This window comes from Pteronotus mesoamericanus, unplaced genomic scaffold (genome assembly GCF_021234165.1).
Source record: "Pteronotus mesoamericanus isolate MK-2021 breed Mesoamerican mustached bat unplaced genomic scaffold, CSHL_Meso_final contig_220, whole genome shotgun sequence".
Classification (NCBI taxonomy): domain Eukaryota; kingdom Metazoa; phylum Chordata; class Mammalia; order Chiroptera; family Mormoopidae; genus Pteronotus; species Pteronotus mesoamericanus.
In genome coordinates, this window is record NW_026555091.1 from 1,219,904 (window position 1) to 1,237,151 (window position 17,248).

General features: G+C 50.0%; 1 protein-coding gene across 1 annotated transcript in view; it reads right to left on the minus strand.

Moving 5' to 3' along the window:
* Positions 1-17,248, minus strand: part of PDE1C (phosphodiesterase 1C) — a 431,124-nt gene that overhangs the window by 290,066 nt on the left and 123,810 nt on the right. Inside the window, 1 exon segment of the mRNA XM_054571335.1 lies at positions 9,581-9,752. Coding sequence (XP_054427310.1) covers positions 9,581-9,752 — 172 coding nt within the window.

The following is a 17,248-nucleotide window of genomic DNA, read 5'->3' on the forward strand; positions in this document are numbered from 1 at the left end:
TCCACGCCCCACAGGTGTGCGATCCCGGGCTGCTCCCTGGCTCCATCGCTCCATTTCCATCGCAGCCCAGGAGACCTTTATTTTGATGCTCTGTGTGTTGGGGACCAAGGCATGGAAACCTAGGTCCTAATCCTGTAACTTAAGGGAAAAATATGCAGCCTCCTTTCTACTTCCCCCAAGATTTCCAAGCATTCCAATGAGCCTGGCCTGTGGGACAAAACTAAAGCATCTTCCCATGGTAAACGCGGTCCCACCAGGTTTGGTCCCGACTTGACTTTCCAGCACTGCCTCCCTTGCACCTGCCTTAGACGCAAACGCAGCAGTCCCTTCCACACATGTCGTGTCTTTATGTCCCCCACCCCAGCCCACACTCCGTGATCCGGGTGGTCGGCTGCACGGTTACACCATGGGCCATGCAACGCAGTCCCCCTGGGTCTCCGTGAGGCCCGGGGTGTGGGGGGCAGCGTGAGCTGGTCCAGTTCATTCCATGTGGTTCCAGCGCCAGGCTCAGGATGTGCCTGTGCACTTGAGTAGGAAGATCTGATATTTAAAAGATTCTAACAAGAAGGAAATTGCTCCTTTCCTGTTAGCGAGGGTGGAACCCCTACCCTAAGGCTGGACACAGGAACAAAAATTCACACAGATTAAAATACAGGGTTGCATTACCCTGAGAGTAATGTAAGGATGGACCAGGGCCCCCACCACAGAGGACAGGGGCTGACCACCCATCAAGTGATATCCAGATTTGCATTATCACAGGGCACAGTTTTAAACGGTTTTACTTTACTTTTATTTAAGGTGTCTTAAGTGTACAAAAAAAAAACAACAAAAAACAAATGCAACGCAGTCATTCATCACCACACGCCTGTATAGGATAACATATGGCGCTTTTGAGATATTTCCCAGCTCAGGGGCCCGTATCAGTAGGCCAATCTGTCTCCTTACCTCCCCCACCGCTGTGCCTGAGCCCACGGCCTGGTCCTGGGGCGAAGGATAGTGCAGGAGAGGCGGGAACAGGCGCCCAGGTCTTCGGGCGTGGGGAATTCCAGGGAGAAGCGAAGCTGGGGCAGAAGAGGGGCCGGGTGAGACCTGTGTGTCCTCCTGCTGTGGAGGGACACCTGCCCACAAACCGGGCGGTCTACGTCCCAGTAAACTCAGTGGCCAGTGGACTCAGGCAGAGGGAGGCAAGGTTGGAGATGCCTCAGGCTGCCTCTTAGGTTCTCTGTGGTTTGGATGGACCTCAGGTGTCCCCACAAGCTCCCGGGGCCAAACCTCAGAGAGGCCCTAGAATTGCGACACAGATGGCCCCTGAGGTTGATGAGGACACCAAGTAGCCAAGGGCTAAAGGCTGGGTCACGTGATCCAGAACCATATGAGAATCACAAGAGACCTCAGTGGGATCCAAAGCACTGCGGAGGGGGAGGGGGAGGGGTCCCCCTTGGAAACCTCAGGGATTCCCTGCACACTTCAGGGCTCTGCGTGGTCTGGGGCACAAGATCCTGCAGCTAATCAGGAAGCCTGGCGGGGGGCGCTGGTTCCCCCTTGGCGCTGGTGGGGAGATTCAGACAGAGGCTCCTAGCTGTCCGCTCCCCACCCCACCCCACCCCACCCCACCCCCGCCTGATAGTGCTGAAGCTCCGGCTCCTCCTGGCAGGGCTGGGGGGGCGGGGGGGAGGGTGCAGTGAGTCAGTTAACCTCTGTTAAACGTGCTGCTGGGAGTTGTTCTGAGGGGTGCACATTGAAGGGCGGAGGGCACAGCAGATGAGCCCCCTTCCTGTGCGTGGAAGCTGGACTGCCCTGCCCCCGAGCCTGGTGAGCATGTCTGGTTAGAAAAAGGGTGCTCCCTCTAGACGAAGTTATCCCTGGAGACAGGTCTGCTGCCTGGGCACCAGACGGTGTCCGTAAGTGAACCTTCTGGAGAGAGTTCAACATTTGCAACTACTTCCCTTGGACAGTAGAAAGAGTAGCATTGGGGTACGATGTAAAACTATCCCTTTTTATGGTGCAGCTTCTTTAATTAATCCCAGTGCTTCAGCAAAGGCTTGAAAATAAAAGTACAAGACTAAAGAAAATTGGGACCTGCCCCGTGTTTACCCCACCACTAGGGCCCATGGGGAGATGCAACATCAAACATAAAATAGAAACTCGGAGGGACCGGCCCAGGGTATCGAGGCCACAGCACGCAGCTGGCAGTGGAGGGCCAGCCAGGGATCAAAGCGCAGTGGGAAACTGCATTAGCCAGGGTCCTCTGAGAAGCAGACGCAAGAAATGTATCAGAGGCAACGTGTGTGAGAGAAAATGGAGAAGGAGCGGGGGAGGCCGGGAGAGCCAGGGTGCAGGTCTGACTCCCAGGGACGGAGAGGACAGGAGGTTGCATCCAAGTGCCTTAGACCAGAGTGCCGCTCTAAAGAAAGTTCCGCGAGGCCATGAGGGAGTCCCTGAGCCAATGTTGCTGTCCCAGGAGACTCATGACCCCTAGGCTAGGCTTAGTGTCCTTGACACTCTCAGACGGCGGCTGAGTGTGTCCTTGGGAAACACAGTACTGGCCACCACATGGACAAATTTCCTGACACAGAATCTGAGGCCAGGCATCAAAGACACTCCTTGTGGTGGGAGATGTGAAAGGTGCATTCACAGGGCAGCCGCAGAAACAAACCCCCTCTTTTCTGAACTGCCATGGAGGCAGGAGCAATGGTGTCTGCATGATAGATGCTTTGTCAGTGCCCAAAGGGGCAAAATCTGTCCTCGAACTGACTTATGAAGAGAAGCCTGAATACCTCCCTTATGAGAAGCCAACACGGCAACAGAAACTCCTCAGACTGCGTTCTTTCATATCTCCCTCAGCAAATCTGAGGGAGGCTCGAGGGAGGCTCGACGGATGCAGATTAGCGAAGACCAGAGGGGGGAAATGTCAACTCCAGGGGGCAGCACTGAGTCCTGAAAGTAGGTGTCCCCAAAGGTCCCAGAGGGTGGCCAACAGACCGCGATAGAGGAACATGTGGCCAGACTTCCCATGAGCTAATTGGGAATTTTAACCTATGACTCATCCCGGGGTGGGGTCCGAAGCTGCAGGAGAGAGCGCCCCACGCCGCCGTGCCATATCATCAGCCAGATTGCACATTTCCTGAAAGTAATCAAGTCAGAAACTGGCTTCTTGGCAGCAGCTCCTGGTGGAAAAGTGACTGCCAAAGCCAAAATGAGGATGAGTGCAATGATGTAATTCTGCGTGGAAGGCACAATCCACTAAATGGGACCCGACAAGGCCTCGATCTCCTCCATAGCCGAGGGCACCGGCTCAGTGCAGCTCCGCTCTCCGCAACACATTCTTCGTTGGCTCTGTACAGAACCGGGGCCGCTTCTGCCAAAGCCCAAATAAGTCCATTCGGCGTGGGCCAAGGAGCTCACGGAGCCCCCAGTGACTCTCCAGGGAGTGAGCATGCTCCTCTTCCAAAGGCAAAAGCGTCAGAACCTGGCAGCTCAACCTATGTTAGCAGGCACACAGTTCAAGGGAAGTAACTGAGACAGCCGGTGCCCCGATGGCTTCGGAATGCCCACTACTGTCCAAGGAGGTCCGGCCAGAGGCCGGCCTTGCTCACCAAGGACCGCCTGGGCTCACTGCACAACCCAGTCACAGGAGAAGCTGGGGGGAGCGGGGGTCAGGTGTCAAGGCCTGCAGGGCCACTTCACTCCTAAATACGGCTCTGAAAGCTGGGTGAGAAGGAAATAGGGGCTGTCGCACCCGTCAGCCCACCTAACCCAGCAACAGCCCCTAAGGCCTGTGCTGCTGCTTCCCTATTTACTTCTACTTCTACTTCTACTTGCTACTTCTTGACACTGCCTCCATTTGTAAAATGGGGAAACTGAGACTCAAAACCAGGACTCAAGTCACAGAGTTCAGAGGAGTGTTTGCAAACTCGTGCCTGTGGTTTTCCAAAGCGCACACCTCTCTACTCAGAGCGCGGGCCTCGGACCATCACATCACGTGGGAGCTTGTTAGAAAAGTGGGGTCCCAGGCTGCCAGCCAGACCTAATGAAGCTGGGTCCGTGTTTAATAGAATCCGCCAGGGAATTCGTTAGACATAAGCCTGAGGACCACTGCCTTAAAGGGATCCTATCCAAAAGGGGTAGGTGCACTGAAGACATAAGCACAGACTAGAAAGGGTATTCAGTGTAACAGAACAGGTCGGTCTCTTAGGAGAAGCATCAAGCTATACCTAACCAAACGGTACAGTCGAACTGGTAGCACCGATCACGCTACCTTATTTCACTAACATCAAACCCAGAAGCATAAAGGCCAAGGTGAACACGGTGGAGAAGTCATAGCCTTGGAGCCGGCTGGACTAGATTAAAATTTCCAGCTCTGCCACCTGCTGGGTGACTTTAAGTGGCTCGATCTCTCTGAGCCTCAGTTTCCTAACTTACACAAGTGGGACAGCAGTACCTTGCCTGGGTTTGGGGAGATTGAATAAGCAAATGAACGTGGAGTTCCTGGACATAGCAGACGCTCAATAAACCACGGCTTTCCTTGACATTCAGTGCAGTCTGGCCCCAGTCTCACCTTTGCAAAGGTGCACGCTAGAGGCTGCAGCCAGCTCTTTCCCGTTCGCTCAGGTCCTCTAGTGGCCGGTACTGAGATTCCCATCACTGATCAGGTTGGCTGGACTTATCTGTCTTCCTTAAGCTCCAGATTTCATTTCCATTCATTTCTTTTAAGAAAAGCCTGAGCCAAGCAGCAGGTTCAAAAGGACAGGTCGTAAGGAACAAGAAGGACAGGCAGCTGGGGTGCAGGTCCCAGGAGTCTGTTTTCCCAACACTGAAGCCGTTTTATTTAGTTGTCATTCCCACTTTCTTCTGCTCCAAGGGTTCGGGCTTGGAAAGCAGATTTCTCACGCCCGAGGCTCAGGGAGCTCCCCAAGCCCACCGTGCCTGCGCCTGGAGCCACAAAACCCAAGTCTGGCCCCAGTTCCTCTGCGGGCACACGGTCACAGGCAGGCAAGGCTCACGTGAGCGCTCCACAGGAGCAGGACGTTCGTACTCACGGGCACATTCCCGGTGGCAGACGCTGCGTCTGTCTCTTTCACATGGACTATAGTCTCCTTTAAATCCTCCTATACCCCCAAGGAGTGGGCATCTTTATCCCTATCTCACAGATGAAAAAACTGAGGGCAAATTGGATACCGTATTTTGCCGTGTTTAATGCACACTTTGTTGCCCAAATTTTTTAGGGGAAACTAAGGATGTGCATTATACAAGGGTGTAATGTTTACATGCCATGGGTATAATAATCCCATGTATAATGCGCACAAGTGTGGTGCTCATTATACACGGTAAAATACGGGTAAGTGTCCTGTTCAAATTAACACAGCAAAATATTTTAGAGCTTAAAGGGATGTTAAATATCATCTCCAGGCGTGGTCTGGACCAGCAGCATCAGCACCACTTGAAGCTTCTTCAAAGGGCACATCCCGGGACCACCCCCCACCCAGACCTGGAGGTGAGCCCAACCGTCTACCAGCCCTCCAGGCAACTGTGATGCACCCAAGTTTGAGAACACCTGTTCTGATTCAAAGAGGTGAAGCAATCTGCCCACGGTAACAGAACTAACCATGACGTCCAGGACAGGCACTCTCAGGGTCGCGCTGTCCGGCCTGGGTAGCTCAGGATGTCCCTTTCATGAGGAGTAAAGACAGAAGCCCACGGTGCAACAGAGCACACACCTGCGTCACTTTCTGGCGATACTGGCTGGGATCTCAAACAGGGCAGGAAAGGGAAGACCCTTCCCTTCACGTGCTGGTATCCTTCTCCCAAGACTCGGTTGAACTGTCTGCTTCAGGACTCAGCACACCTGCCTCAGCCCCACTGCCCAGCAAAGAGGTCTCAAGGGACTGTGTCGGGGACCGCGTCAGTGGCCATGTCAGAGCTGGGAGGGCATTTGCACACCCCTCAACCATCAACAGATAAGCTTTGTGGGGAAAAGCTGGTGCCTCTCTTCTCCTGAAGTCCTTATTTCTAAATCTGTATGTTGGGGTCTCGCTTTCTGCTCCACCTTCCGACACTACATACGGCCAACTGACAGAAACACATGGTGCCGGCCACGCACAGCCATCTCGTTGGAAGAGGAGCTGTCTTGCAGCTGCATGTGTGCCGACAGCGTCTGGGTGAGTTGATAGATGACATATTCGTTTGGGGTGGGATTCCAGGGGCTGATACAGGTGAAGGAGGAGCTAAAGTCTGCACAAGCCACCCCTTGCTTCTGCCACTGCTGACCACCAACGTACAGACGATCATCCCTATTAACATCTGTTTGAGTTCAATCTAAGCTGTAGGCTCTGCTTTGAGGGGCCAGTTTCTTCCTCTCCAAAATGGCCATGCGTAGCAATCTAAGAATACCTATTGCTGTTTTTGTTGTCATAACAGGGAAGCTGGGGGAGACTGAAACATACAAACTTTTCAAAAATTTTTGAAAAACACCCACCGTTTGTAAATTTATCAATATAAACACCTCATACATTTGGGAACAGAGATTAGAATTTACCTTTGGGGCAGATCGTCCCTTAGACCTAGAAAGAACTATCTGAATGGAGGTATTATGCAAATATAAAACAAGTATACATGCTTGATCCTGGGAGTGGCTCGCCTAGAACTATCTCCACATACTTGCAATGAGCTAGAAAAAATTGCTGGGGAAAGTGAAATGAAGCGTCCAACTCCTTCCCTTTGAGGATCAACGCTGTTAGAGTATGTCTGAGAGGGGGCAGGGCTCCCTAAGGCCAGGTGTCAGGAAGGGACGACAGGAGCCCACGGGAGGAGACACCACACACAAGACACAGGAGCTGTGGAGTGGCGATGTGGTCTTATAACGTCACCGTGGTCAGAAAGTCCACCTTTCATGTAAGACCCCTTCACCCTGGCAAGTGGCGGGGGCCGAGCAGGGTAACGGCTGACCCTTGACCACTGCCGGTGAGCCTGGGGGTCCTTGGGAACAGTTACAGAGAAGAGCCCCAAGAAAAGGCTGGACTTGCGGATATTTTGGCACACTGGGGCTTGCTGTCATTGCAATTTGGATCTTGTTTAATAATAAAAGCTGACGACCCCATTCTGTGGCCCCAGGTTCCAAATGCTCTCTGAGTGTGACCAAGAAGAAAGAAAAGGGAGTAACCAACACTAACACGCATCTCCTGCTGCTCCGTGGGAACAACCCCTCAGAGGGGCGACAGACAGATGATGACAATCCGTGAGAGCCACGTGCTCCTCGTCAGCAAGCCTGACCCTCCGGAGCCGAGAAGGGCGGATGCTTGACCGTCACATGCCCAGGCCCCTTACTGGTACGTGGGAGTGTGTATAAATGTGCTTTACACACACACACACACACACACACACACACACACACACACAAAACATGGTGCCTGAGAGGCTCTGAATCTCAGAGCCCGCACCTCAGCCTCCGCAGCACTGAGAGCGCTGGCCCCTGACGCGCCCCTGAGGTCTGCAAGCGTGGGGTCACCACGCACCGCTCTTCCTGGATTCCCCAGTCACTCACACGGGGAGCCACCCACTCTCAGGTTCCTTCGCTCCTTGAGTGAAGTGGGGGGAGGACACCGGAGTGATATCTCCCTATTAGCACTATTTAAAATCCAGCTACAACCCATTCCTCCCTTCGGCTCCGAAGGCCCACAGAAAATAAGCGGCGTTATAACAAGGGCAGCCTGGATTCTGCTCTACTGTATTTCTGAAGAAGTAAACTTCGCCCACATTTTGGTACTTTGCTTATAGTAATTTACAAACAACAAATCTCACCACTGAGGTGACCACCACGGGTGAAGACAACTGCATTCGAGAATATTCACCCTCTAACATTGCCTTTGAAGTCAGTGACTTTCTTTGGAAGAAAGAATGGTCCCAGAGAATAGCACACGTTGTCTTAAGGAATCTAATAAATGAAAAACCAATGCCAACGGATTTCTAGCTTCCGTTGCCAAAGGGCTGGCACATTTATACCTGCTGTGCTTGTCCTACAGCACCAAGTCTCACAAGGAACCAGACACAAGTCCTGACCAAGCCCTTACGCTTGAATCTGTTTCTGAAACGAAGACATCGCCACATAATACAACTAACAGATCAAATGAAGTTCATGGTCATCAATAGATTTTCTCTATTCAAGAGCACGGAGCAAATAAATGCAGAAAAGGGATGACGGTAGTGGATTTGGGAGGGCAGGCCAGGTGTTCTTTCCATGAGAGCAACTCTTCAGCTGCACATTGAGGAAGACGGTGAACCTGGTCTGGGGCGGAGAGAGTAGCTACAAGAAGACTGTACGCAAAGGGGTCGACTCCACCAGAGACAAGAGCCAAGAAGAGACACGCGGACCCACACCGCCATTCACTGTCCCCTCCAGCTCAGTCACTTGCAGAGAGAATCGCAGGCTCACAGACTGCACTTCTCTCTCCTCGAGTGGGTTGGGTGGGGTAGTCACCAAACCCAAACTAGGAATAACAAAAGCATTTGCTTGCAATTCTTGTTCCGCCACTGCATCAGCCACGTTATATAAAGAAATCCAAACCCCTATTCATCACTCCTTTCAGAACTCATCTATAATTCAACCTCTACTAAGAACCTTCACACAGTGAAACGGCTTTTACTGAGCGATTACACCTATCACCTGGGTGCAAAAGAGAGCACATTTTTCAAATATATTTCATGGGCCCCACGGGTTGTCTGCATTGCTTATGAGGGGAGAAAAATGAGCTTTCTATGTTCTACTAGCCACGTGGAGAGTATGAATGCATTATCTAATGGAAAGAAAAACGAAAGAAGAAAAATCAGGGTCACAGGGAGGAAGGAGGGGAGGGAGGCAGGCTGGCGAAATCATTAAATCTGCCTTCCGGTGCCAGTGCTACTGTGTATTTCAAAAGTGATTTTGAAAGACCCATTCAGAAAAAAAGAAGTCACTGCTATACACCTCCTGCATATGCAAATTGGTTTTCATTTAATACGGTAAGAAGGTAAGGGCCAGAGTCACAATGAAAGAAAAAAGGCCTTTGCAGGAAGATGCAGGCTAAATGAAGGGTGAGAACACAGTAAACAGCCACTTGGAAACCACAGGGGAAGAGCCTCACTTCCTTTCAGGAGGCAGCAGCTCTCGCATCTCTTAGGACTAGAAACCTACCCTTCTCCCACCCCCCACACCCCCACCAAGACTGCAGGCATGAGGCTGAATTCATTTCCACCACACGCTTTTTCTCACACGCTCAACTCCCTACGTCACCCTCCTTTGAAGCAAAAGACTCATTAATCCAATTCAAATTGCCAGCATCAAGTAAATCCTTTGCCTCAGCATTTCAATGCCAATACCAATTAAATACCAATAGCAACATAACTACTGATAGGATCTTCTCTACAGTCAGGAAATCCAGCCAGAAATCCAACTAGCATTAATTCCAACACTCCTTCATCAACTCTAATTTTACTCCGTGCCAAGAAATGCTGTCATTTGCTGGCCACGCTGATGAAGCATCCAACTGGACTGAGGTAACACCACATGCAAATAAAAAATGACAAACTGGGCTGCAGGCCACCAAACCTGAAGGATGTCTTCACCAAGGCTTCCGGGCTATCCAGCTGGGGCAATTCCTCGGCTAGGATTTCTTCCGGTGGTCGAGGGTCATGAACAATCGTTGGCCGCGGCTTCTCCTTGACATCCCCAGTGAGCCCGTCGATGAGGGAATTCCACACACAGTTCTGCGACTTAGACCCTGAGGCGTGAAGGAAGAAAAGGGGCGCCAGTGAGTTACCAACCAACTCCAAGTCCTGCTCTGCCCAACTCAGGATTTTCAAAAGGAGAGCAGGGAAATTTATGAATTTCTCATGATCACCACCAACATCAGAGGGCGCCAAAGACAACTGGTCAGGCAGTTTACGAGTACAAGGTAATTTTTTCATCCATGTGCAAAAATAGGCTAACACTCTGAATATTTTGACTCACAGCTAAGTATAATGGATATTGTATACTCTGTCTTTTTCAGTTGGCGATCAACTCCAACTCCTAATAGAGCTGTAGGTATTTATGTATCTGCTCAGCAATTGGAAGGTATGCAAAGGACTACTATTTCAGAGAACAGTAAGGTCGTTCAGACCAAGACTCCACTATGAACTCAATGTGCCTAAGGCCCAGGTTTCAAGCAAGACTCCATTTATGGAAACGCCCACCCAGAAGGGGGCCCCACCTCTAAGACTAGAACTCACTGAAGGCAGGCCCATTCCTCTGGAAGATCAAAGCCCAGGAAAACTTACACTGAGTGTTTACTGACATCCTACCTCACGGACACTTCAAACATATAAGGTGACATGAAATGGAGATGATGTCACAAAACAGGGCTCCATCGGCCAGGCAATCAAGGCCCGTATCAACAGTGGTAAGTTGCACTGGTATTATGTGACTTCAATATGATATGATGAAAATGTCACCTTACCTCTGAGGTCTCCCCTCTCCAAAACACATAACCACCCCAGGGCGGTAAGCATGTTTCTGGCTCCTGTGAGCCTGGTGCTTTCACATCTGCCACGTATGCACTCCCCCGCCACGCCGTGCTCTGGACAACCCAAAAAGGCGCCTGAGTCCCCTGACCTCGGCCTCGGCCTCCCTCCTCCCTCTTCCCTCCTCCCTCCGCTCAACTCTACAGGTAGAGTCGTGCTCCCAGGGACAGGCTTTTCAAATACACACCAAACAAACCAGAGTGCGCAGCCCCAACCCCTCCCTTACTGAGCTTTCACATTCCTGCCACTATCCACCCGCTCCAAATACCCCGAGGCGGGTACCAGACAACTAGGGACAGCCCCTCAGCTTCAGAGCCACTGAAATTAGTCAGACCAGCCAATCCTAAGCCTGCGCACCTTGCCTTGCCCCGCCCCTCCTGCAGAAACCACAGTAACGACTCCGACTGGCACACAGTCCCTGCCCCCCGACCGCACGTCCCCCGACCCACCTCAGGCCTGACCCGGGGCCTCTCAGCACTCCCTCCGTGGTGGGGCAAGTAGTTCCTCTTTTGGGATCTGTGAATATTAATAAGCTATCTTTTCAAAGGCAGGAATCCCCTGACCTGTTGGTATTTCCACACCTAGACAATATGAAAACCTTTAAAACACCCAGTCTAAGTCATGGGGAGAACGCCAGACAAGCCCCAACCGAGGGGGACACGGAGCAAAACACTTGACCAGGACACTCAAAACTGTCAACGTTATCGAAAAACTAGGAGAGTCGGGAAAAAAAGCTGTCACAGCCTCGAGGAGCCCAAGACGACGGGGTCCTGAAATTTAGAAACGACAGGACATAAAAAACTAGGGAAATCTAAACACAGTGTGGACTTCTGTTAACAATAAGGTATCAATATTGGTTCACTAATTGTGATAAATGAACCATACTAACATAAGTATGGGGTACGCGGGAACTCTTTGTACTACCTTTGAAAATTTTCAATAAATTGAAAACTGTTCTAAACTTAAAAGCTATTTTTAAAAATGAAAATAAATAATAAAATTAAAAAGTAAGTAGTTATCGTAAAGGAAGTCCATGAGCAAATTTTTTTTTAAGTGGAGCCTAAGGGCATGGCCACGACCATTACCCAATTACCCTCGGCTTGTGCTGGTTATGGTCTTCCCAGGGGAAAGGGAGCCTTCATCTTCGCCCACAAACACGGCCAGGTTGCCAAGCCCGGCGCCCGTGGAGCTGTGTCCACCCCCATCCGTGACGAGGGGGCACCCTGCCCGTCCGCACACAGACTCCTTATGGGGCCTGAGGAGACGTGCAGGGAGGGAGACCCGCTGAGCGTACACGTGACGGGCGGGTGGAGGACAGGTTTGTATGAGCACGGAATGCCCCCTCGAGGCCCTAAACCAGCCACCTGCAGCTCACAGCAGACAAAATCACCCGGTTTGTTGTGTCTGAAGGAGAGCTCTGCTGCTAGGAGCACCTCGCTGGGATCCGCGAACCCTCACCGAGGTTGGCCGCGAGTCAGCAGGCAGCTCCTATAGCCACCGTGGCCACGGCTGGCCCCCTTGGGGTGTCCCACAAACAGCCTTTGTGTCAATCAAGAGAACAATTAAAGCACATTAGCGGCAGGAAACAGACCCCCCGCCAACTCCCGAAATACAAGACAGCTTTTCGAAAGTCCTGTACATCTATCTTTATCAAATCTGGTCATATTCATGAAGGTCCGGTTCTAGGTGAAGGAAGATCTGCTTCTACTAAGTAAAGGCCTTACTGTAAACTCTTCATCCCTTTCCCTTCATTCTCTATTTATTAATTCAATATACACATATTAATTCCCTCCTAGGCCAGGTTCCATTCTGGGCTCTAGAAACAGCAAGAGAAGTGAGACCCTTTCCCTTGGGGACCAGTTAACCCCTAAGCAATCACAACAAACAGGCAATGCACCATCACTAGGGGCAAATGAAGTGCTGGGGAGGCAGGGCAGGTCTACCCACCCGGCCTCGGGGCCCTGGGGAGGCTGCACAGGCGGCAGGACATCCGCTTTGGGCCTCCCGCAGAGACAGAGCCTCGGCGGGCAGGCCGGGGGGACAGAGGAGAGGGTTCAGGGAAACACCGTGTGCAAAGGCTCAGAGGCCAACCAAGCAGCATGTTCGCTGAAGTTGGAGCAAAGTGGGAGGGTCCAGTGGCCAGAGAGAAGGCCAAAGGTGGGCTGGGCCAAGCGCAATGTGCCTTGAATACAAGGCTAATTATTTGAGAATTTGTTCCATAGGCAAAAAAGGACTAAAGATTTTTAAGCGAGGTTGTGGTGGTGACGTGAGCACATCTGTGTCTCAGGAAGGAAGCTGGCGCGCTGCACACCCAGGGGGACAGCGGGGATACAGGAAGGGGTCCATGGATCCACTTTACCTGCAGACAAAATGGCAAAGTCTTACGTACGTACACATGACCAAGTTTTAAGTATATGGAGGAGCAATTAATAAACTACAAATTCATGCAAGCGCACGTCATAGCTTTTTTACCATTTTCTCAGTCAGTGAATCAGAAGGGTCATGTGACCTAGACTATCTCTCTTTTAGGGGTCCCAAATGGACCTGTGATAATACCTCCAGACCTTGCATCAACAGCTCCAAAGACACTAGCACATTTAAAAGAAGACTGTGGTAGAACCTATAAGGAGGATTCACTCCATATTTGTTCCCAACTCCTTTTTCGCTTGTCTTCCTCTTCTAAAAAGGCTAGAAAACACTATCCTCAATTTTCCGGCCTCGCTTATGACTATGGCTACCCATATGTTATCATTATGGCCAATGAAAGGTAGGTGGAAATTCCTGGGGCTAGTGTCTCTTTCTGAATAAAAAGTATAGTCCTCAGCAAGAAAAGGAACACATTTTTTTGTCCCTTTAAACTCTACCTTTCTTATTTTTCCCTTTTGCCCTCCTGCCTTCCTCCTACTGGAAGGAAGAAGACACGGTGTCAGAGCTTCAGCAGCCATCTTGTGACCATGAGGCAGCAAGCATGATGGCAAAAGCCTGCATCACGCATATGGGAAAGTGAGAAGGTGGGAAAAGCCTGGGCCTCTGACAGCGCAGTTGAACGGCTTCCCCAGTTCCATCTCCAGATTTCTCCAGGTGAGCCATATAAACACCTACTTACGTCATTCTTCGGCCTTTGTTTGTAGCCAAATACATTTCAAAATGTTACATGTATGCACATCATATCATATGAACACATTCCCCATATCCAAATTGATATTTTAATAAATCCTCCAATTAGCCTGTGAAAGGCATAATTATATTGCATACTTTTCTCATGTTAAAATTACAAATTTGTTAAATGTGAACCATTAAAGCACACCATCATTTCATAAGCTATTTTGGCATTTCTTCACTTTTTTTTAATATTCTGGGAAACTCAAAACATGGAAATAGCCTATGTTTCTCCTGACCTTTGAGAGTCCAAAGAACAATTACTCTCATGGGATAGCCCATGGTTTGTTTTTTCTGTTTGTTTTACTTTGTTTCATTTTGTTTTTTTACTTCAAAGTCAGGGGTGGGGGGAGGGTATCTTTGCTCAAGAAAATGTGAGGAACCACCAGCATAAGTTACCCATGTTCCAGCTGGGGGGCGTGCAGGAGCCTAGAACTGGGGTGATCAGCTAGAAGGCAGATGAGCCACGAGAAAAGGAGGGACCTGGGAAATAACGAAGACACAGAGGAAAGGGTGGTGTTGGGAGAGAAACAAGGAGCATCAGTCAGACTGGGTGACTGATTGGTTGCAGGGAATAAAGAAGAGAGAAGTGTCGAGATGGATTCAGGTCGCTGTGAGGCAGCCAAGTAGACCGTGGTGCCCCCAGAAAATGCTGGAGGCAGAGCGCAGCCCGCGGGCCCATCGTTGACCCACGTTCTGAAGAGCTGCGGTTCAAGGAAGAAAATACACAGAGGTCCTCTCCGTATTCCTGAAGGGGGAGCCCGTGACTGAAATGAGAAAACTGTCTTTTGGCAAATACTTTGTATTGTGACTAACACAAAGATTTTTCACAGCATGATAAAGTGAAAAAACTACCCATCTCACCAAATCTAAATAAGAAAACTAAAATAATACTAAATGTTTAATACTTTTTTAAATTTTTTTAAAGATTTTATTCATTTATTTTTAGAGGGGGAAGAGAGGGAAAAAGAGAGGGAGAGAAACATCAATGTGTGGTTGCATTTTGCACGCCCCCTGTTGGGGACCTGACCCGCAACCCAGACATGTGCCCTACACTGAGAATCGAACCAGTGACCCTTTGGTTTGCAGGCCGGTGCTCAATGCATTGGGCCACAACAGCCAGGGCTATTTTTTAAATTTCTTTAAGAAACAAAAGAATGACAGGATTTCAGTAGACAGCATTGGAAAGTAACTGGCCACACCTGGTAGGTTTCCACTAATAGAGGTAAGGGGACAGCCACCTCTTCTTGAGTGTGGAGAAGGTCCTACAGGTGCCCAGATGGAAGTTCCGTGCCATCCCACGGGTACCTGAGTATCTACCCATTGATCCTCAATATTTTTCTCTAATAACAAATATTTGAAAGAAGGGCTATCAAAGCCACAGCCCTGTCCAGAGTGTTCCAGCCAGTTAGCTGACCTGATAAAAGCTGTCACTAAGCAGAACTGGGGCCCTAATTGTAACAGGATCTAATTGTAACAGCTCCTTGGCACAGTCTCACCTACAGCCGGGCCTTAAGGTACAAACCCCAGAGAGAGCCAGGAAACCAGCCTGGCGCAGGGCATTGCGAGGAGAATTCTACTTACTCCTGTTTTTATCTCTGTCAGACGGTAAATGATTGATAACAGTCTGCTTCGGGCGAAAGAAACAACACAAAATGGGAGACCTAAGAATCCTGGAGATGCCTGGGGGGTGAGTTCACTGCTGCACGCCACCCACCCGCAGGCTCTGGCACAAAGCTGAACACTTCAGAGCTCTGTGCTGGGTATGGAAGCCTTCGCTGCGCCATCCCCGCCCACAAGAAGCTGTGGAGAGGCAGAGAAACGCAGGGCAACTACTGACTGGTCCAGGCTAGAGCGAGTCTTTGTCTATATAGCCTGTTTCCCCTACCCCTCCTCCCCGAACCCCTCCATCGACATGATCAAGGAAATTGGTTAAAGACTTTGAGATGGGCCCAAAAGTTTAGTGGATATCCTACCTAGTCACCCATCTTGGCTATCTCCATTTTTCATTACCTTGGAGCTATTTTACTGTTCTGTAATTTGGAGAAAGCTGATAGCAATGCATGTGATTCTTGCTCCTAGAAATGCCGATTGTGTTCCCTGGAAAGCAATTCATTGTTGCCCTGTTGATTCTGATGAGCGTTACCAGGTTCCAGCTACTAAGCAAATTCACTTTGGCCTTCCTGATGGACCTGCCCGTTTGTCTGCTCTTTGGATTCTCCTTCAAACCACTGTAGCATCTGACTGGTTTCTTCATCAATTAATGAGTTAAATAGGACCTTTGACACATGTTCACTTTGTATTTGCATGAATTTTTTTAAATCATCCTTTAGCAGTATCAAATCTTCATGCTGCCCACAGCCAACATTTGCTGCATCCCCTTGAGAAATTCTCCTATAATTAACCTAACCTAGTGGCACTGCATAATGCCCTTCTTTATCCCTGCTACCTTCCCTTGCTTTGAAGTCGGTTGTTTGAAATTAACATCGCTACTTCTACTTTCTTTTGATTAGCATTGGCATGCTATATTTCTCTCCGCCAATTTACCTTTAATTATATGCGTCTTTTTTTAAGTTTCTTGTCGATAACTACACGTGGGTCTGGTTTTCTGATCCACTCTCACAATCTCTGTTTTTTTAATTGGTGCATTTAGACCATTAACATTCAAATAATTATTGATATAACTGGATTAATATCTACCACATTCATTACTGTTTTCTATTTGTTGCCCTTGTTTTTTGTTCCTGTTTTTGGGGGTGTTTTGTGTTTTGTTTTGTTTTTTGCCTTTTGTGGTTTTCACGAGGCATCTTACATGATTCCATTTTCTCTTTTTCTTAGCATACTGGTTATAATTCTTTTCTTTTAAGTGGTTCCCCTAGAGTTCACAATAGACACTTAGAGCTCACCAAAGGCCACTTCCAAACAACACCAGACCCCTTCGCAGGCCACGTGACTGCCTTATAACCAAAATAACCCTAACCCCTCCCATCTTGGGGTCACTGCTGCCAGAGGCCTTCAGAGGGGCTGCGGGGGAAGCTCCGAATTCCCTGCTGGGGGAAGAAACAAGGAGCACTTGGCTGCAGGCTCCCATCCCTCAGACAAGGGTCACCCCCAGGGGATTCATCGCCTGGCTTTTCTGGGTCTGCTTTGAATGACGGTGGGGAAGTCACCCCATCAGCAGGGAGCCCGGGGGCAGGAATCAAGAGAAGCGGTGCAGGGCTTTAAAAATGGCCGTGAGGATGTGAACCTGGGCTCCTGAGGCCCCGGTAGAGAGAGTCTCCGCACAGATGTAGTGCCCTAAAAACACAGCCAGGATCGCATCTGCCACTCACCCCTGCCTGGGGGCACCCGAGGCCCCATGCCCCGCTCACCCCGCCCCTGGCTGCCGGGAGCCCTTGGGCGCCGGCTCCTCCAAATGCAGACGGAGCAGGAAAGCACCCATCCTCCTGTCACAGGTGGGCACAGGTAACCAGGTTCTTGGTGATCACGGACAAAAAATGGAACCGAACACACAGAGTTTATAGCAGAAAGCGAGGAAAAGCAGGTTTATTAAGCC